General features: G+C 37.3%; 3 protein-coding genes and 1 long non-coding RNA gene across 9 annotated transcripts; 1 reads left to right on the plus strand and 3 right to left on the minus strand.

The window, feature by feature from the left end:
• Positions 1 to 163: 163 nt before the first annotated feature.
• Positions 164 to 2,016, plus strand: LOC148740199 (uncharacterized). Its single transcript, XM_088748426.1, has 3 exons — positions 164 to 429; positions 501 to 728; positions 1,422 to 2,016. Exons 1-3 carry the CDS (start codon positions 164 to 166, stop codon positions 1,591 to 1,593), a joined length of 666 nt encoding a protein of 221 aa, XP_088604552.1. The 3' UTR covers positions 1,594 to 2,016.
• On the minus strand, positions 1,568 to 5,191 carry LOC148740200 (uncharacterized). 4 transcript variants are annotated; one of them, XM_088748420.1, is made up of 5 exons: positions 4,928 to 5,191; positions 3,528 to 3,963; positions 3,092 to 3,263; positions 2,697 to 2,845; positions 1,568 to 2,468 (listed from the first exon to the last, which is right to left on the minus strand). In XM_088748420.1, exons 1-5 carry the CDS (start codon positions 4,982 to 4,984, stop codon positions 2,173 to 2,175), a joined length of 1,110 nt encoding a protein of 369 aa, XP_088604546.1. In that variant the 5' UTR covers positions 4,985 to 5,191; the 3' UTR covers positions 1,568 to 2,172. The 4 variants fall into 4 exon arrangements, with proteins under 4 accessions (XP_088604546.1, XP_088604547.1, XP_088604545.1 ...); XM_088748421.1 differs by lacking the exon at positions 4,928 to 5,191 and adding an exon at positions 4,139 to 4,180; XM_088748419.1 differs by lacking the exon at positions 4,928 to 5,191 and having other exon boundaries at positions 1,568 to 1,951; positions 2,280 to 2,468; positions 3,528 to 4,098.
• Positions 5,040 to 11,773, minus strand: LOC111346247 (uncharacterized). 3 transcript variants are annotated; one of them, XM_088748398.1, is made up of 9 exons: positions 10,981 to 11,773; positions 10,337 to 10,402; positions 9,484 to 9,646; positions 8,670 to 9,289; positions 7,888 to 8,327; positions 7,596 to 7,647; positions 7,297 to 7,374; positions 6,635 to 7,008; positions 5,040 to 6,231 (listed from the first exon to the last, which is right to left on the minus strand). In XM_088748398.1, exons 1-9 carry the CDS (start codon positions 11,026 to 11,028, stop codon positions 5,214 to 5,216), a joined length of 2,859 nt encoding a protein of 952 aa, XP_088604524.1. In that variant the 5' UTR covers positions 11,029 to 11,773; the 3' UTR covers positions 5,040 to 5,213. The 3 variants fall into 3 exon arrangements, with proteins under 3 accessions (XP_088604524.1, XP_088604525.1, XP_088604526.1); XM_088748399.1 differs by lacking the exon at positions 10,981 to 11,773 and adding an exon at positions 10,487 to 10,900; XM_088748400.1 differs by lacking the exon at positions 10,981 to 11,773 and adding an exon at positions 10,748 to 10,889.
• A 3,412-nt stretch (positions 11,774 to 15,185) lies between these two features.
• LOC148740201 (uncharacterized) lies at positions 15,186 to 18,855 on the minus strand. The gene is made up of 3 exons (XR_015996529.1): positions 16,765 to 18,855; positions 16,155 to 16,200; positions 15,186 to 15,579 (listed from the first exon to the last, which is right to left on the minus strand). It is a non-coding gene; the product is annotated as an uncharacterized LOC148740201 (long non-coding RNA).
• Between the last annotated feature and the right edge of the window lie 1,474 nt (positions 18,856 to 20,329).

Below are 20,329 nucleotides of genomic sequence, written 5' to 3' on the forward strand. Positions count from 1 at the left end.
TTTAGATTTGTTCTGTAAAGAAATTTAATATACTTTTTTCCCTTCAAAACTGCGCTAGTTTCGGCCATTATCTTACCGGAGCCTGGTAATGAATATTTGTAAGTTAATTTATGCGTGATGTCATATGGTGTACCTTTCCTAAGAATACTAAAACGAATCGAACATGTCCAGAGAAAACCTCCAGAGTTTTAGTGATTCAGACGAATCCTGTAATGAATCCGACCACTCAGAATCTTCAAGCTCATCATCTCGCGCAGAATTAGGCAATTCCGAAGAAGAAAATATGGTAGAGGAGCCATATCAAGACGAACCGCTAGCCAGCGATAGCGATCAAGATCCAGAAGACGGAGACGAAGAAACAGACGTCGATGGCCTTCGACCATCTACTTTAGAGGCTCGATTTGAAGGCCAGATTAACGTTAACGAATGGTAAGAACCTTATGTCATAGTTTTTATGGAGTATATTACAATGATCTCTAAGCGATTCTCGATGTTTATAGGTGCAAATGTCAACACTGTCATGGCGAAGCTTTGGAGGACGCAATGGAGTTTCGTTGCTGTCATGAAGTAATAAATGCCATCGGTAAATTAGTGTTTGATGGTTCTATAGAGAATATAAAGTGTATAACACAACACGAAGATTTCTCAGCCTTGATCAACCCGACAGTACTGATGCAAGTGGGGCCATTATTACGCTATCGCCGACAAACCGGTTCTACGCAAAACGAGTGAGTACAGTAAATTACGTATGCTCCAAATCTATCGCATATATCACAGGATAATAATCTTAAAACGTGTTATTAAAACAAAAGTTGCTTTCTTAATCAGTTCAGCAGAAAATATAGTTGAATGATAATAGCCCTTGACAGTTTTAAAACCCATCTTGACGGGTAGGCAAAGCCGTCAGAAATTACAGGTTTTGTATGGGAATCCCATGGCAAATAACTTTTCCCAGAATCAAATTTTACGCAATTCATGAATCGCAACGTTAAAACACCGAGTAGAAGATTTTATTCACCAAGTTTGAAGATTGTAGGTTTGATACAAGACGCTCAGTTAATTTTTCTAATTTCCACACATTTGTCTGTAAATCTTTTGCGCGCCGCCCTTTCTACCCTGCGAAAAGTTACAGACAAATGTATGGAAAATTAGCTGAGAATCTTGTATCCAACCTGCATTCTTCAAACTAGGTGAATACAATCTTCTACTCAGTACTTTAACGTTGCGATTCATAAATTGCGTAAAATTTGATTTTGTAAAAAGTTTTTTGCCATGGGATTCCCATACAAACACTGTAATTTCTGACCGCTTTGCCTACCCGTCAAGATGGCTTCCAAAACCGTCTCAAGGTCTATTTCAATTTGTTGTGACTCTTTTGTTTCTCAGAAAATTAATAGTTTCATTTTCTTCTCTCTGTGTAGATTTCTTAGATCAGTTGCGTATCGATGGTTGATTAGATGGCTTTGTGGCTTCATGGGTTGGGATAACCGAAGACCATTATGTGCCTGCGTATATAGTGCTGTTAGGAACAAGTATCCTTCAAGCCACAAAAGAGGTTACAAGCCTGTTGAAGATGAACAACCAGGACACTAAAGTGAAATTTTATCTAATCCTCTATCCTTAAATTATTTTATGTAATAATGTCTCCTTTGTTCCAATGCTACAGACAAATATACTTCCTCCATATTAAGTACATCTTCCCTCTGAAACATGCGAATTATCCAATTACTACAAACTAAACAAAAATGAACCTTTATTCCATTATTATTTATCTAATTTGATGCACATCAAAGAAGACCTTTCTATACCTTTGACATTGCATATAAAGATATTTATAAAATTTCAAGATTTCATTTTGTTGTTTTCTTATTTATCTTCACTTTATTGCCTCCTTTTGAAGTCTTCTTTTTCTTTTCTTGCTCAGCCTTTTGCATTTCAAGTTGTTTGGTTTCTAAATAGTAAACAATAAAGTAAGTTTATGCCCAAGAGTTGATATTAAATTATACTTTTACATGACATAGTTTATATATATGTGTGTGTGTGAATAGCATATTCCAAGAACTGTTCTATAGTTGGCCTAAATTTAGTTTAGTAATTATCTAACTGTTAGTTAGCCAACTATTTAACAGTTTTCTTGAAATGACTCTAACAAACATTTCCAGATCATCAGAATTAGTGTTCCTCGAGTGCATTACTTCTCTTGTTAGATAGATGTCTCGTTTGTTTGCTGTACTTATTCATAGTTCTGTGTGCCCATGCTATTTCTCCTATATAATTACCTGAAGGGTAAAGAGTGTTTGGTTTCTGCATTCTATTCTCTTTTTCTCTGACTGCTTCAGATTTGCTTTTTCTTGTGGTGAACTGTTCAGTTAGGGATCCTGGTGCTATGGCCTGGTACTTTTTAAAAATAGCAGACCTTTTTTGTTTTGAAAGATTTTGAGCCACCTTTAGAATCTCAGAAACATAACCTGTAGAGAAGTCATATGTACAATTCATCAGCATTTTTAGATAAAGTCGCATCTTTTGTCTGAACCATATGCATCTGTCTGTATGCTGTAGCCCAACTTCCATATATGGACGTACCAATACAGGGCAATTATGTTCTTACAGGTGAGAACCATGAAAAAGACCTTGCAGAGATAAATATTACTGCCAGTTAGAATCACTAACATATTTTTAAAAGGTTTCACAATTACCATAGGTGGGGGCAACCTTGACATCTCTTACAACTTCATCGCCAACTTTGTTTTTGGGAAAGCACACTTTTACATATTTTTCACCACTTTTGGATATTTGAGGTTCTCGTTGGAGGTTTTCGTTGAAATGAAGTACTGCCAGGGCATGTCTGCCAAAAAAAGAAAATTCTCTTATTTTTGTTTTGTATCACAGCATGTAGAACTGACATGTATAAGTGCTTTATAAGCTTTAGATATTATTTCAATAGAAATATTGAAAAATAAGAATTAATCAAATCTATAAATGACCAAATAATGATGATCAATACCAGAAAATTCCCATGCATCGAATAAAGCATTGTTTTCAACCATCCTTATAGAACTGAGAACTGAACTAAATTCACATAGTGCTTTACCTACAATATGTTCCCAACCAGGAAAAGCAAATCATTTTTGGATGCCAGTGGTTGAGCGTAGCATGAAAGCCTTCCAAACAGCTTGTTTGAGCCTCAGATGAAAGATTTTTAATATCATTTAAAAGCATCTTCTTGGATAATATGCTGCTCAACTTCTGGTAGGCTGCTGTTCCTGAAAAAAAAAAAAACCCAAAAAAAAAACCAATCTTAAAATGTTTCCACCATTCATACAAGCAGCCCCTGGTTATTACATACATTTCTTTTTTTTTTTTTTTTTTTTTTGTGGCATGCACTAAAAAGTCAATATACTCACTTGGCATATTTTTCTAAGCAACACATTGATTCTCTATATTGGGACCATTCTTATCAATACTTTTTCTGTTTTAGTACAGTGTGTAATAGGAATCTACAAATCACTGAAGTACTTTATAGTTACCTATCTTGATCCACTTTCTGGGTTTTAGTTTACCATGGCTGCAGTTCTTGAAAAGGGCATCTGGGTGTGCTTTATGCCTATTAGCAACATGACGTAGGAATGATGTCCATTTGGCTACAATCATAGAGCCAAACCCTGTTCTTGTTGAGGTTGCACACCAATATAGATGTCTTCTTATTCCTTTTACCCATGAATTGATTATGTCACAGCCTTTTTCCTTTCCAACTTTGAGCAACTTTTTTGAGACTGATCGAGCAACATGCCAGATGTCATAAAAATGAGCTGTACCTGAACAAGAGGTGCGGATCCACTTTGCAATCCCTCTGTGGCGGTCAGAAATAAATACTGGTACTTTCAAGCCAATCTTTTTGAGGAACCCAAAGCTTCTCTTGCACCCCTCTAACTCAGTTTGCTGACTTCCCCCAGTTTCATTTGCCTGAAAAATGTAGAATGGACAGAAATCACATATATGCCATGCAAACATGATACAAGTATAGTAATAGCATTTGATTATGACCTCTAATATTCCATGCTGGTCAAACTGCATTTCAAGCCATAAATCTAATTGTGCACAAATTTCTTTATTGCAGCTAAACAGATAAATAAAATACCTGTACAATTTCAAAGTGAACAATTTTCATTATTGTAGTACACATCATTCGTGGTCAACCACATACCTTACGTTGGGTTAACCATGTCAGACATAAAAACCCTAAGAAAAGAATTGTCTGTTTTTGACTACCTACAATGTGTTGAATAAAAGAAATGAATCCAAGACTACAAATAATTTTAGAAAGAAATGGCTCCTAGATTAAAGGATACATTGTTATGAGATAAAGTCGAATTTCCCATTAAATTATTGATGGGAAATTAGACTTTATCTCATAACAATTTAAGAAACTCCGACTTTAAACGCTACCGACCCAGTGACAATTAGGGCGATTGCAAGTAATGCCGCTGACCACAAGCATAACATTAACCGAGTTTCTCAGTTCGCGCGTAATCTGTCTTCTCGCGAATTGCTGAAGGATTGACGACTATCCCACCTCCCCGCGGCGATACTCTCCGTGCCTGCCTATTTTGCGCTCTCCTCTCACCTCTCTTGTAAAGAATTTGGGCGTTGAGGGGAATGACTTATTATATTAGAACAAGTTGGCAAAGCATTGGGCGCTGTGGGTCTGCTCTCATAGCTCGTCGGAGCAATGTTTCCTTAGAATTCGAACCAATTGCCAAGATCATTGTCGTTTTTAGAGCGGTCAGGTCCAAGTTGTTCAAAGAACGGGTAAGTCGCCGTCCAGCTGACAAAATGCATTACAACTTTTACACTTCATCCGCTGGATAGAGTTATCCGCTCTTTGAACAATCGGGGCCTGAACAATTAAAAATCAGGGCTATGTTACCTGTGGAGTCTCACTGAGATCTACAGATGACGCTTTCAAGAGCGGGCCGTGGCACATCCAACCCCATGGAGGTAAATGTTTGTCTATCTTCTTACCATGGCAGATAAATATATTCAATTTGAACACGATAAATTTTATTGGACTTTCGTCAGTTAACAATGCAACCTGACAGATGACTGTCTCGGTTTTCTAATGTCAAGGTTCGCTAAGGAAAATAACAAAACAATAAACATGTGCAAGTTAAGAAGACGCAGTACAAAGCAAGCTACGTGTAACACCAAAATCATTACATAATATCATTTTGCCACTTTTCTTTGGCCAAAACATTTGTAAACTCTGCGCGGAATTCTGCGTAAGTATCATAAGTGGAAGGCAATTCAAGAACGCAACCACATGTGTGAGCGATTGGGCGCCTTCCCAATCCCTCTAGTTTTGTAAAATCAACATTAATACATGAAACACACATGGCATCTGCTCCAGTTGTAAACATTAAGAAGGACTTAAGTTGTGACATCTCTAATCCTCTTATGAAGCGTTTCAAGTAATCTAACGCCGAGCGCTCTGCATTAGTGCCCGGTAAAGCACAAAGCATGCCAAGCACTTTCTTTGTAGTTGGCTCTAACGACTGGTAAACACTACATACTCCCTCTAGAGTTGATAATTTACCCTCTGCCAGGGACCCTCTAAAAATGTAATGCCAGCAATCAGCCACATATTGTGCCTTTTGAATGATTTCCTTATGAGCTACTTCTAGTATCAGACTCTTAATGTTCTCTTTGGTTGGAAGACTTCTGCATCCAAAGCGATCCAGCAGTTCAAGAAGGTCTTCATCATCTTTGTCGTCACTATCCCATTCCTCCACGGGTCTACCCAATGCCTCGCACACAACTTGTTCTTCACTTTTGGAAAGGTACTGTTTGAATGAGTGAAGGAGAATGTCATCAGAAACTGCCTTTTCACCAAGCATAGTACTGATCACAAATGCTTTGCTTAGCAGCACTGGAAAATACCCCAGATCTTCGTAACCTTTGACGATAATGCGTGCAATGGCAGTCCAGGTGTCGCTCTGAAAATCGTGCCTTATGGAAGGAACCCTCCCCCTTTCTCCGAGCGTACAGGAAACATAGAATTCTTGCCAAAAAATTGATAGGGCGTCTCGGTAAATTCCTTTCAAGTCTTCCCCTCTTTCGTCTTTCCCGTGTCCGTCTACCATAATGACCTTCAGTTCGCAAGTCATAATATCGCCATCAAGGAATTCTGTTACAAGGTCTTGAAGGACAAGCGATCGCTTCACCCTTAAAGTTCTGGTGATAAAGTTAAAGAACTTAGGTATCACTAAATCTGAGAGGTTCATCGTTTATCTTCAATAACAAGGAACAAGACATGGTACACGAAATAAGTTTACAAAGAAAAATTAAGAAATGAGAAAACCCATTAATAACAGGTTATTCTAGAAAAAAAAATTAAATGAAAAATTGCATATTCTGTTTATTAGGAATTGGACGAGTCAGGTGCATTTGATTTAACAAGCACTACCCAAGGACTATCCCCCCTTCCCAAAACAGAATAGGGTAAACCTGTAAGAATATTCACTGGTAGTAAAGTATGATACACCTTTCTGCTGAATAACCTAATTTCCCTATGATTGTGGTTGTGCTTTATGGTACACTAAGTAAAGGCATGAGATTTTAAAAATTGAATTTGTACCTCAGCCTTTTAGTGACATCAGCTACTCTACTTCCACTGCTGCTATCACCACTGCTTCCGCCACTGCGTTCACCATTGCTTCCGCTGCCACTACTTCCACCACTGCTCCCGCTGTTGCTTCCGCTGCCACTACTTCTGCCACCGCCTCCACCACTGCTTCTGCCGTTGCTTTCGTTACCACCACTTCCGCCACTGCTTTCGCTGTTGCTTCCCCTGCCACTACTTCCACTACTGCTCCCGCCGTTACCACTGCTTCCGCCATGGCTTCCGCTGCCGCTTCCACTACTGTCTCTGCTTGCACTTCCCCTGCTTTCTCTGTTGTCAGTCATTTCTTGTTCATTTTCCCTGCCAATATTTCCAAAGAGCACTGGGCTCTGGACAGAAAGAAATAAACTGCTTTGTTTAAAAAGGAAATTGTTGTCCTGTGATGGGATAATGAACCACAAACATTTTGCCCATTTTATGGTGACAGATAACCAGACACATTGGCATATGATATGTTCTTAGTCCCTCTAATCTTGACTGTGATTGACATTCCTAATTTGAAAGTCTAAACAGACTTCATACTTGTAAAACGTTTTGTTTAACTTGTAATTTTTGTAATTATTTAGATTAGAATGCATACGCATCACTAACAGCTTAATTTTTGGGCTTTATTTAACCTGTTGCCTTGCCAATAATGGCAGGTAATGTTGGCGAAAAAGGCGTCCTCCATCAGCTGTCCTCTTTCTTCCATCAGTCTGCAAAAACAAATGTTCTTTAGTTACCTTCAAGGCAATTACCCTCAGCACTTGTCTAATGATTGCTGCAGTTCAGATCTGCATAAATGTGGCAAAACAACAGGCAGTCGTGTAAACAAAGAAAACTTGTGTGCTATGCATTTGTCAGTTTTTTGTTAAGCTTTATTTCTGTATTGTAACTAAGTCTAATATATTGTCAAAACACAGCAAAAGTAACAAACCTTGGTTAGCTGTTGCTGAACGTAGGATTCTTGTTCATGTCCACCAATGACACTGAAAGATAAACATGCATGTACTTAGCAAAACAAACAAGTTTGAGAATGGATTCAGATCTGAGTCACAAGAAGGGTTATAAATAACATACTTAAGTGACTGCCCTCCCCCCCCCCGTTAGCTCAATTGGTTAGAGTGCTGGATTGTGTTTAACCTTTACTCAGTGAGGCAAACATAAGATTGTCAAATTTCTTGTCAATTAAGTTTACATAGGACACTGAAAATGACATAACATATTACCTCTCATCGTCATCCAGAAGTTGTTCAGGGATAGTTTCACTTATGGGATGCATAAAGTAAATAGAATCATCAAGAGGCTCCCATTCATTGATTCCAAACCCAAAGAAGGTTACTTCCTCGTCTTCAAGACGTGGTGTTGATATAGCCTCACTCATGTACAGTGTAGTGTTTTTTGCTTGCTTTACTGGCTGTGAAGGTAACAACATTCTTCCTGCGTAGTCTAATAGCTGGAAGTGTTCAGGAATAATACTCAAGGAGCCCACCCAGTCATAAACACAAGCCATGCAATCGGATTCACGAAAATTGCGCTTCACAATACCCAGAGATACATGGTGAACTTTAATTGCTACCGATATACTTTCTTCACTCTCCTTTGGCTCCCGACGTATCCTCAAGAGCCTGGCTTGCTGCAACTTGTTTTGTCGCTGTACATCTTGTACCTGAATCAACACAGTACAACAGTTACGCAATCCTCCTTGTGGAAAACCATAGTTTAAAAACAAAAAGTAATGAAATACAGAATGATATGATGAACAAGCCTTTTTCCATGTTTAGATACAATGAGTTATTTTTTACAACAAACCCATTTCTTTGTTTTAATAAACCACCTGATTGAAAACTCAGTTAAAACATTGAAGAAATGTCACACAAAGTGGATGGAGAGTCAATGTTGTTATCGTAGCTCCTAGAGAGCCATACCATGATTATTACATACTAGGTTGTCTCTGGATATGAGCAGAAGGCCACTCTGAATACTATCGTTTAACAGACCATAATTTTACCTCTTTCATCAACTTTTCCCTTTTAGCCTTGTCAGTAGCCAATGACTCTTCATAGTCAGCATCTTGCTCAGAAATGATTTTCCACCGTTCCTCTAATTTTGTCAGTGTCTGTGACTTGGTCTTGTCATCATTCAAGCCAGATTCCTTTCTCTCTAGTTTACTGGTAGATGCTGGTTTTAAGTGATCTGCTGGTTTTAGAAGGGACACATCATCTAAAGTGTTGATCTTTGAAGTCAAGTACAGCCTGACTCTACACATCTTGCATTTCTCTACATAGCGCTGCAGTGTAAATGCCAAATGAACACCAGAAAGTTTTATTGTTGAAATGTCTTTGTGCTGGAAATTGGCCAGTCCAAATGTCATCAGCTGTTCAGGCCCAAAGTTACTGTTACCATCGGTGAAAAATATGGATTTGGCAATGCCAATGATGTCGTCTTTGTCTGCATTTAGCTCAATTTCAACCTCTCGTGTACCACCTCCCTTGGCCATTCTCACAGAAACAAAACACTGCTTCTCGGCATCAAAATGCAGCCATCCTAGTTGCACCTTTCGCATCTTTGGTAGAACTTTCCCATTTTTTTGCTGTTTAAGGCTTTTTTTCTGTTTACCATTTTCCAGAACTTCATGTAACATTTGATGATAAAAATTAACGGTAAAAAACTACGACGTTTCGAAGTCTGCATGACCTCATTATCAAGTAAAATGTTAAAACTGATATGATAATTACTTGATTTACTTGATAATGAGGTCATGCAGACTTCGAAACGTCGTAGTTTTTTACCGTTAATTTTTATCATCAAATGTATTTCTAAACATTCATGTAACAGTGACATTTTTTTAGATCTTTTCTCGACATCTGAGGACTCTTTGGACAATTTCTGTACAAAATTTCTCAAGCTCAGAATGTCTCCTTTCTTGTCAAGTCCAAGAAGCACCAACTCATTGTCCTTTGCTTGCATTATGGCTTCCACATCCATCTGAAAATGTGACGATGGTTAAATAAATTATTAATGACCGAGGTTTACTATTTGTTACTTACCTTCAATACTAATGACATTTTAATTGAAAATAATTATTTAGTACTCTAACTTTATGTATACACACCTATGGTATCCTTTAAATGTCTTCTTTCCACCTTTAAAATATTTTTATTACCATTTCATTAGGGATACATTAATCTATTGTTTACCATTGATTACAATAGTGAACAGGAATTAGTGAAATTAAATGGTCAATTCTACTACAATATTTTTATATTTCTGAAAGCATAATTTATTTTAATGTCAGCAGGAAAGCAAGCAAACAAGGTAATAATTGTGCTGGTGAACAAGCACTATCAAGCATGCATTCATGACTTAAAAAGCTATTAATATATGATATAGGAAGAGAGTCATTCCAGTGAAATATGGCCCATTCTATTTCTCTTTGTGGGCATTAATAGCATTAAATACCTAGTAAGAATATCTTATAGCTCAATGCAGAAAAGGCAAGGGATATATTCCCACCTGAAACAATTACCTAGCAGCTCAAACTAGTTTTGCTGTTGTTCCCATACCCTGCCAACGGAATTCTGGTTGCTCTACAAGCTAGAAGCATGAAAATTGTGGCCAATTTGTTATTGCGGTTACAACTATCCTTCTTGTACCCACAGACAAAGCATAACTCACCTTTTCATATCTAAAACTTTCAATAATCTCCTGCGTCACTCCTCGTGTTTGTAAGAAATTACAAACCTGTAGAAAAATGAAGAAATCTGTAAACTATGTTTGGATTATACATAATGGAATGGAAGCCCCCAAAAATTACAGTAATCATACCTGCCGGAAAAAAATCAGGCCATTGTTAAAAAATAAGGGTAACTTGTAAACTGGCAATAAAGTCGGGCTTAATAATATTATTGACCATTTTCTTCTTTTTTTTTTTTTAATTCAAATGCCCTGTGGAGGATGGACACCCCAAGGTTTGACTAATGTGGCACGGCACAAAACCAGCAGTTGCTTATATTATACACACAATGTTTGTTAAGGAAGTGAGCACAACATTAATTTATACAACAATGAAAGCGGGACGCCTAATACATTTCAAGACGGGCTGATTTTGTTTTCGTTCGCATGGTTTGGTTAGCTTATTTGATCCTTACTGCAACGCATCAAGTACAGTTCGCACAATGACAACGAGTGTTGACAGAAACAAACAGCTACGTGATTCAGAAATGCAGAACAATGAACTCATTCCACTCCGCTCAGCCGACTCTTAGAACTTCAATATTTATGAAGATACCATACGATATTATGAATATTCACAAGCTTACCTTCAAAAGATCGCTACATGTTTCCCGCGCTTCCGCTCTCTCCGCCATGTTGTTCCAAAAACAACACGAGCTTGCGTTAATTCAAACTCGTTCCCAGGCACAAAAAGTGGCAGTAAAAGTGGCAGTAAAAGTAGCAGTAAAAGTGGCAGTAAAAGTGGCAGTAAAAGTGGCAGTAAAAGTGGCAGTAAAAGTGGCAGTAAAAGTGGCAGTAAAAGTGGCAGTAAAAGTGGCAGTAAAAGTGGCAGTAAAAGTGGCAGTAAAAGTGGCAGTAAAAGTGGCAGTAAAAGTGGCAGTAAAAGTGGCAGTAAAAGTGGCAGTAAAAGTGGCAGTAAAAGTGGCAGTAAAAGTGGCAGTAAAAGTGGCAGTAAAAGTGGCAGTAAAAGTGGCAGTAAAAGTGGCAGTAAAAGTGGCAGTAAAAGTGGCAGTAAAAGTGGCAGTAAAAGTGGCACTAAAAGTGGCAGTAAAAGTGGCACTAAAAGTGGCACTAAAATAAAAAAGATGTGTGTCCCTTATAGGGCTCCGTAGAATTAATCCTGTTTCTCCTAAATTCATTGAAAAAAGAAATGGAAAATCGGGTTGAAGACTGGATATAGCAACTTGGGATCTATTTCATCAGGGAGGATGGATTCTTAGATCTTACCCCGTTTTCCTAGAATTTGTTGAAAAAAAATTGAAAATTGAAAGATATGGTATGGGAACTTCGGGTATTATCCACTTGTGGCATGAATGCCCAGAATTTACCTCTTTTTTCTGAAATTCACTGATCAAATGGAAAGTTGGGGTGACGATGGCATATGGGAACCAAGGGTACTAGCCACTTGTGGGCCGAATTCTCAAAATTCATCCCTTTTTTCTAGAATTCATTGAAAGAAAAAATGGAAAATCGGGTTAACGATTGGCTATGGCAACTTGGGATCTATTTAATTCGGAGGATAAACTCTGAGACTTCACCCCTTTTTTTGTCAAATTCACTGAAAAAAAAACATGGAAATTCGGGGTAAAGATAGCATATGGGAACCTCAGGTATTATTCACTTGTAGCATGAAGGCTCAGAATTCACCCCGTTTTTCTCGAATTAGCTGATCAAATGGGAAATCGGGGTAAAGATGGCATATGGGAACTTATGGAAAATCGGGTTAGGGATTGGCTATGGCAACTTGGGATGTGTTAATTCGGAGAATGAACTCTTAGATTTTACCCCGTTTTTTGTCAAATTCACTGAAAAAAAAGATGGAAATTCGGGCATATGGGAACCTCGGGTATCATTCATTTGTAACATGAAGGCTCAGAATTTACCCCATTTTTCTCGAATTCGCTGATCAAATGGGAAATCGGGGTGAAGATCATAATATGGGAACTTAGCGTGTTAGCCACTTGCGGATGAATTCGCAGAATTAATCCCGTTTCTCCAAAATTCATTGAAAAAAATAGAAAATCGGGGTGAAGACAGGATATAGCAACTTGAGATCTATTTCATTTGGAGAATGGATTCTTAGATTTTACCCCGTTTTTCTAGAATTTGTTGAAAAATGAAAAACTGGGGTAAAGATATAATACGGGAACTTTGGGTATTATCCACTTGTAGCATGAATGCTCAGAATTTACCTCGTTTCTCTAAAATTCATTGATCAAATGGAAAATCGAGGTGAAGATGGCATATGGGAACTTAGCCTTCTTGTGGGCCGAATTCTCAAAATTCATGCCGTTTTTCTAGAGTTATTGAAAAAAAAAATGTAAAATCGGGTCAAGGATTGGCTATGGCAACTTGGGATCTATTAATTCGGAGAATGAACTCTTAGTTTTTACCCCGTTTTTTGTCAAATTCACTGAAAAAAAAATTGGAAATTCGGGCACATAGGAACCTCAGGTATTATTCACTTGTAACATGAAGGCTCAGAATTTACCCCATTTTTCTCGAATTCGCTCATCAAATGGGAAATCTGGGTAAAGATCATCATATGGGAGCTTAGCGTGTTACCTACTTGCGGATGAATTCCTAGAATTAATCCCGTTTCTCCAGAGTTCATTGAAAAAAAAAAAAAAAAATGGAAAATCGGGTTCAAGCCTGGATAAGCAACTTGGGATCCGATTTCATTTGGAGGATGAATTCTTACATTTTAACCCGTTTTTCTATAGTTTTTTGAAAAAATGGACAATCGGGGTAAAGATATCATATGGGAACTTCGGGTATTATTCACTTGTAGCATGAATGCTCAGAATTTACCTCGGTTTTCTAAAATCCACTGATTAAATGGAAAATCGGGGTGAAGATGGGATATGAGAACCAAAGGTATGAGCCACTTGTGAGCCGAGTTTTCAAAATTCATCCCGTTTTTCTAGAGTACATTGAAAAAAAAAATCGAGTTAAAGATTGGATTTGGCTCTCTAAGATCTATCCCACTCGAATGACGAATTCTCAGAATTTGTCCCGCTTTTCTAGAATTCACTAAGAACACAAACATTTTTTAAATGTGGAATTTTTTCTATCTTCCATTTAACTAAGACTAGCGAGCCGCACAAAGAAACACTTTTTGTAGTTGTAAGCTTCTCATTTATTTCGGACGCGTTTCGACCCCAGTTAAGACTTCTTTAGGGAATGATTACAATTAAAGAGGAACAGTACATTACATAGCGCGTTGTGTCTAAGTTTTTAATTTCTATAGAAGTTAATTAATTAATAATAACTGAAAGCAGGCCGGCGTTATAAAAAACTCCTAATTACAACTAAGCTATTTGCGTATTGCTTTATTTTAAGGGGCTAACGATTAGCGCTAATCGTAGAATTCACCGCTGAAAAAAGAAATGGAAAATCGGGGTAGAGATGGCATATTGGAACTTAGAGTCTTATCCACTTGTAGCGTGAATCCTCAGAATTTACTCCGTTTTTCCAGAATTTATTGAAAAATGAAATGGAAAATCGGGTAAAGATTGAATATGGCGAGTCAGTGGGAGCCCCGTTTTTCTACTCATTGAAAAAAAATGGAAAATCGGGGTAAAGTAGATTAGATGTGGCAAGTCAATGGAATATATTCGACTTGGAGGATGAGTTACTAGGATTTTCCCTGTTTTTCTACAATTCCTTGAAAAAAATTCCAAAATCAGAACAAGATGGCATAAGGGAACTACGGGTATTATCCGCTTGTAGCATGAATTCTCAGAGTTTACCCCGTTTTTCTAGAATTAATTCATTAAAAAAGGAAAATCAGGAAAGATTTGACATGACAACGTAGGTTATAGTCCACTTGCGGTATTAATTCTAAGAATTTACCCCTGTTCTCTAGAGTTCACTTAAAAAAAAATTGGAACATCGATGCAAGATTGGATTTGGCATGTTAGGATATCTTCTAATTGCTGGATAAATTGTCAGAATTTAATGCCTTTTTTCGAGATTTCCACATTCAGTGAAAAATGGAAAAAGGGGTTAACAATGGATATGTCAAGTTTGGATGTATTGCACATGCAGAGTACGAGCTGTGAAATTGTTTTGATTTTCGAATGCACTCAAAACATGGAAATAGGGATAAACAGATATACTGCAGTTGTAAGTTAGATCGCTGGAAGTGCACCCTTAATTCGCGTAAGAAAATTTTGGGTCGGGGGGTAGCTGTCGGAAGGCTATCCCCGGGTGAAGTCAACAATTTTAGTCGGTACTTTGTAGGATCCCCTGCACAAAGCCTTAGGATTATTCGACAAATATCACTTAGTTTGAGGAGATTATTTTGCTGGAAAAGAGAATGTAGCCTTCCCCATAAAATATTTATCAGTATGCAAGTTTTGGTGTTACGTTTCACCACTGTGATGTTCTGATTGTTGAAAAGGGCCTGCATATTATTCACACCCCCGGAATTTAAGTCAATTTAGCGTTAAAAATGTCTTCAGGCAATGAGAAATTTTCCCAGAAGTCGCTGTATACACAGATGCATGTGCATATATTGACGGCAAACTATTGATTTATCTTTGCTTGACAAGCAAAGTGAACGTCTTCGTAGAGGCTCACGGGTACTATTCACCGCCAGATAAAACATTGTAACAATAATTGAAGGGTTCACTGCAAAAGAAGCCCTTGGTGACTTAGGATGAACTACTGTTATCCCATTCCAACGTGCTGCCTGTTTACTTGTGGAACCGAAGGAGAACTTAACAAGACATCAAGAGTCACTTAGTAGGGCTTCACAAAAGAAAAATCTATGTAAGCAAAGGACAAGTTTTAAGTTTCTCTTCCAAATATTTAATGTCTTCCGATGACATTGACGTACTAATATGGCTGTTCTACTATAAACAAGATCATTAAGCTCACTTAAAAATAAAAAAAGAAACAATACACACTAAATTTATATCCCTGATAGAATAGTTTTCCAAGAGATTATGATTTCACATATTTGAAAAAAAGAGGAATTACTGTGTGACATAGATATATAGGTTGAAAATTTTAAAAGGGATAACTTAAGTATAGGTATGTGTCGGAAAAATGATCTTCTCCCTTTCTTTGTTTCTCTCTTTTCGTTTGCTCCTCCCTTTTTCTTTGTCCTTCTCTTCCTCTTTCCAGCTGCTCTTCCCTAACTATTTCTTGTTCCAGCCAGTCCATGTTCGTCACATGCTCTTCAAAACATAAGATATGTATCACTTAGTAACATCAATATACGACATTTTACAAAGCTGTTTAGCCCTGAGCCTCTGTGGTCTAATACTTCCTTCAAATCCGTAGACATGGCCGTCCAGTGATGGCCTTTGTCAAAAATATCACCACCAATGTTCATACTAGAGATACAATAACGTTCACCCTAGAATGTGCACATGAACCATTAGGGAGAGTACCTCTTTCCGTGCCAATATTCTTTGATATGCCTGACGCCTAAGTCGCTGATTATTAATTTTTAAGTAATGTTATAAGTGAGAAAACATTAGTTTAATTGCTTCTCAGGGATGAAATGCACCAGTACTTCACTATGCCAGACACCCTCATCTGAAGTTGTGTGTAATTCATAACAGCCTTGTTCACTGGTTTTATTTCATGATAGGCGATAAACCTCAAAGCAACTTCAAGAACTCCCTTAGAAAATTCAATTTAAAAGGGATGATTTACTGTTGAGTTGTCAGGTTAGCCAAAATTCTGTTCTATTCTGAAAGTATGAGAAACCCTCTCAGGATGCAGAGAAGAAATTAGTTTATCTCACCACGTGGTCCTCCATCTTGAGCCATGGTAAAAATTGATCAACAATCCTATTTTAAATAGAACGAGAGAATATGGGTGGTTACCAGTTTGCTCAGCTCCCAGGTATTCAGAGAAAAACATAAGAGGATATGCAGAGGCTAAAGCCACTGTGTATCAAAGCAATCACTTCAATATTATAATATTAATGCAAATTTTTCGTTTTTAGGGCAGATTTATATGATACGACTTAATCGCATGCGACAAGCTCAAGGTTACTTCCCACTTTTGCGGGTGTCCTTCAGGAAAAAAATTGTTTGCACACTACAGTAGTTTCACTAAAATCTTAGCAAACTATATATCAGAAGAAAGCTTCATAAATGTTTACGATAAAAATATGTCTCAAGCAACTTTTCTTTCAAGGACATATCAAGATCCAATAAGGAGTGAAATGACCGAAGGGTCTTCTATTGAATTTATTGGATATGGGATGCTGCAGCATGAGCTAATTCGCTGCACAGTCTTATTCACACTTATTACACAACACCTGTGCAAAGCATGCCAATTAAAAATAACAAATATGGAGAGTGCAGACTACTTTCAACAATTTATAGTGCAAGCAATTTGTTCCTTACCATCATTATTTTGTGTTTACTTTCCATTTACAGACTCAATTGGCTGTAAAAAAAAAAAAAAAAATTCAAAAAATTTTACCTTTAGTTACTTCTTAAAGTAAGAAACCACAAGACTAAACAACAAGTGTAGAAACTTAGACATACTTAGGCTAAAACTCTGATTCAAAATTGAAAAACTACCCCCTGCAAAAGAAAATTATACCAGTCTTTGATACCATCCTGTTAGTCTCCAATTTTTTTTTTCACTTTTCTTTGCTTTTAATTTTGTAAACGCATATCATGCTTCTTCTCAATGGCAAGAGCCTGAGTTTCCAAGAAAACCCAAATAACCAGAAAGAGTATTGGCAACAAAGATAACCAAATGAGCGGTGGTATAAAACTAGAACTTGGAGCAATTAACCGACCTGAATGACTGCTACTCCCCATTCTTTTTTCCCAGGTCTATGTAAACTAGATTTTGAGCAAAGAATGCAATACCTTGCCAAACATCTACTAAGATGACTCTATTAATAGTATGCATGATCATCATCTCTTCTTGAGATAGCACTCTTCACTTCATTGTTTTTATTACTATACATCTGGAGGCTTTGGTAAGATTGTGGAAAGCAGGGACAACATTTGAGCAGCTAGGAGGGACCAAAATGACAGTGTGGCAGCCATTTATTCCCACTTGGATGGCAAAGTCTGGGGAACCTTCCCCTTGAAATTTAAAAGTTTGGATGTCCAAAAGGGTCCATTTTTGGTTGCTATTTCCCAAGTTGGCTAAAAATTATAGCTACTATGAGGGAGAGTATGTGGAGACACGGTGGCCTCATGGTTAGTGCGCTCGACTCTGGATTGAGTGGTCCGGGTTCGAGCCCCGGCCGGGACTGTCTCGTGTTCTTAGACAAGACACTTTACTCTCACAGTACCTCTCTCCACCCAGGTGTATAAATGGGTACCAGCAATTTAATGATGGGGGGTAACCCTGCAATGGACTAGCATCCCATCCAGGGGGAGGTAGAAATACTCCTAGTAGCTTCATGCTACAGAAACCGGAGTTAAGCTCCGGCCTAATGGGCCATTAGGCTCATAAACAGACTTTACTTACTTTACTATGAGGGAGAGTATTGACATTGAATTAATGAATAGAGTAGCTTTTACCTATCTGAGTAAATAAACATTGTCTCTGTGATGTCTGTGTGGCCCTTGATTGATTTTTAGCTATGCCTTGCTCAAAAAATGAAATTGTGCTGAGGACATTAGATTTTGGGATATGGTGCTGTGATTTCTAACACAGAATCTTTAATGCAATTACTGATAGTGAAGGAGTTAATTACCATACTTATCCATGTATAAGTTGACCCCCATTTTCAAGGTTGAAAATCAGATTTTTCATTATTTCTAGTAAAGAAAAATTCAGACCGACAGAAATTTCCCATATGGTTGATCTCTTATTTCTGAGAGTGTATTGAAAACATGGTGAATTAAAAGAAACTGCAGAGCAAAATGTAACCATGTGCTGTGAAGTTTAGTAGCACTTGTTTACATCCCCACGATTCATGATTTAAGCATATACAACCACTTCGATTTACTGGAGAAGTAATTCACCATCTTTTGTAAATCATTTTGAAAATGAAATCTTCATGCATTTAAATAACCTTTTGAAAGGAGATTTAGTAGACTAAAGGAACACTGAAGAGCTTCGAAGGATTGCTTGATGAAAACACGGCCATCTTGGAAACTACACAATATTTAACATTGATGGTCCACGCACGTAACAAAATAGACCGCACAAGAAAACAGCATTTGCCAGGTCACTAAGTTACTGTAATCATTCGCTGAAAATGAGAATTCAGCACCGAAGCTGTAAGGAAAATTGTCTGCTCTATAAATCAGAAGATACAATAGAACTCAGCCCCACTAGGTTTCTGTTTCAGCCACAAAATTTATTATTTCAAACTTTTTCATCGATGAAGAACGCACTGAAAACTGACAAAACTTGAACACAATTAGAACTTGTTTTGTGAACCTGGTTTTCCTAATGGACTTCAGGCAATTGTTATGCTAATTTCTTGGATTGCTTGGGTCAGGTCTTTATCATTCTATGATCTGTGTAAAAGACGAGAGTGATTTTTTGGGCTAATTTTTTCGTCATAAAGAGTCGACTTAAACACAGATAAATATGGTGATACTTCAACGATAAATGTAAAGCATGGCAATCAATGAAACGATCAGTGTCTAATCATGAACTAGCTCTTTGTCAGTGACAAGTTTGCAAAATTAATAGTGGAGAAGCGTACACTACTTCATACAACAGTTACTGTGAAACCATCATACTGAAAAATATGGCGACTGTTACACTCAACCAGACCTCTTTGTGCAAGAAAATCCTGGAACCGCTCATAAAAACAAGCAGTAAAGGTCTGAAAGATTTATACCTTGCATATGTTGTTGTTTTGAGAAATATTGCTTTCTACATGTGCCTTAGCCTAAGAGTAATGGTAAAATGTACAGGTGCCATATTTGTCTGTCAGTGGATTGAATCTATTGGGTGAACACCAGAAAAATAATAATATTGATACAATTAAAATGAGGGTTTAGTATAGGTATGCAGTGGTTCAGTTTCATCCTTAGTTTAATTCTTTTACTTTTAATAGCTGAGACCAAATTGATGGTGACACATCATCTCATCACAACAAACACTCTAGGAGCTACATTTTATCTTTCTTTACACAAAATGCATTTTCATTCATATCATTGACAAAACCAAAGGAAAATTATGCTTATACCAAGGACAAAAATTAATCACAACATTTACCTATTTATAACTAACATTTATAACTAATTTATAACTAATTTATAACTAACACTAGTGCATAATTTTCCAAGAAAATGTTTACAATGGAGCTTACCACCTCATTGGCACTTTTGTTTACTTTGCTTTGCTGCTGGTTGTCATCCATGCCTGTATGTATGAAATTAAGTAAGGGTGAAAAGATTAGTATTTTCTTTGCAAAGATAGTTGCAACGAGTGTCTCCCCTAATATATGGATCACCAAAGGCTCACAATGAAAGCCAACAAGACCAAGTTCTTGCTAACACATGTAGGAGCAATAATTGCTAATAATAGGCAATAGTCTCTACTGAATTAAGTATTCAATTGCGCATGAATTAGTATTTATTTCATTTCAATATTGAAAACACATAGTTGAAAAAGTATGTAAAGTGTGGTAACATATAACATGCATATTATTATCATATTCCTTCTGATTTAGTTCAAAGGGCTTTATTCTAAATAGATCAAAAGAAAGAAAGTGGCTTACGTCAGCCACTAATTTCAATCAAAAAGCACATATTATTAAGTGAAGAGTAATTTTGCTGCAAATCTGTCCTCTTCTGGGCTTGCAAAGAGAATGATTTAATGCATTGTAACCCAACTGTTTCTTGCTGGAGAGCATGGGAGAGAGCACCCTATCCTTTATAAAAGATACCAGATCTTCATCATAGACTCCTAAAGTGTGACGTCACGTTGCCATGACAGCATTTTTTTCTGGTCTAAACAGTTTAAACTCATACTTCAAAC

This window comes from Stylophora pistillata, chromosome 2, assembly GCF_964205215.1.
Source record: "Stylophora pistillata chromosome 2, jaStyPist1.2, whole genome shotgun sequence".
In the NCBI taxonomy this organism is placed as follows: domain Eukaryota; kingdom Metazoa; phylum Cnidaria; class Anthozoa; order Scleractinia; family Pocilloporidae; genus Stylophora; species Stylophora pistillata.

Excerpts from the sequence above, each read along its gene's own strand:
- LOC148740199 (XM_088748426.1), top strand. The coding sequence starts at position 164 with ATGTCCAGAGAAAACCTCCAGAGTTTTAGTGATTCAGACGAATCCTGT. Across the intron at positions 430-500 it reads CAGATTAACGTTAACGAATG|GTGCAAATGTCAACACTGTC; the intron begins GTAAGAACCTTA and ends CGATGTTTATAG. Across the intron at positions 729-1,421 it reads ACCGGTTCTACGCAAAACGA|ATTTCTTAGATCAGTTGCGT; the intron begins GTGAGTACAGTA and ends CTCTCTGTGTAG.
- LOC148740200 (XM_088748418.1), bottom strand. The coding sequence starts at position 4,074 with ATGCAGTTTGACCAGCATGGAATATTAGAGGTCATAATCAAATGCTAT. Across the intron at positions 2,846-3,091 it reads TGGTTGGGAACATATTGTAG|ACATGCCCTGGCAGTACTTC; the intron begins GTAAAGCACTAT and ends TTTTTTTGGCAG. Across the intron at positions 2,469-2,696 it reads CAAGGTTGCCCCCACCTATG|GTTATGTTTCTGAGATTCTA; the intron begins GTAATTGTGAAA and ends ACTTCTCTACAG.
- LOC111346247 (XM_088748398.1), bottom strand. The coding sequence starts at position 11,028 with ATGGCGGAGAGAGCGGAAGCGCGGGAAACATGTAGCGATCTTTTGAAG. Across the intron at positions 9,290-9,483 it reads AATGTCACTGTTACATGAAT|TTCTGGAAAATGGTAAACAG; the intron begins GTTTAGAAATAC and ends TGTTACATGAAG. Across the intron at positions 7,009-7,296 it reads CATTATTGGCAAGGCAACAG|AGCCCAGTGCTCTTTGGAAA; the intron begins GTTAAATAAAGC and ends CTTTCTGTCCAG.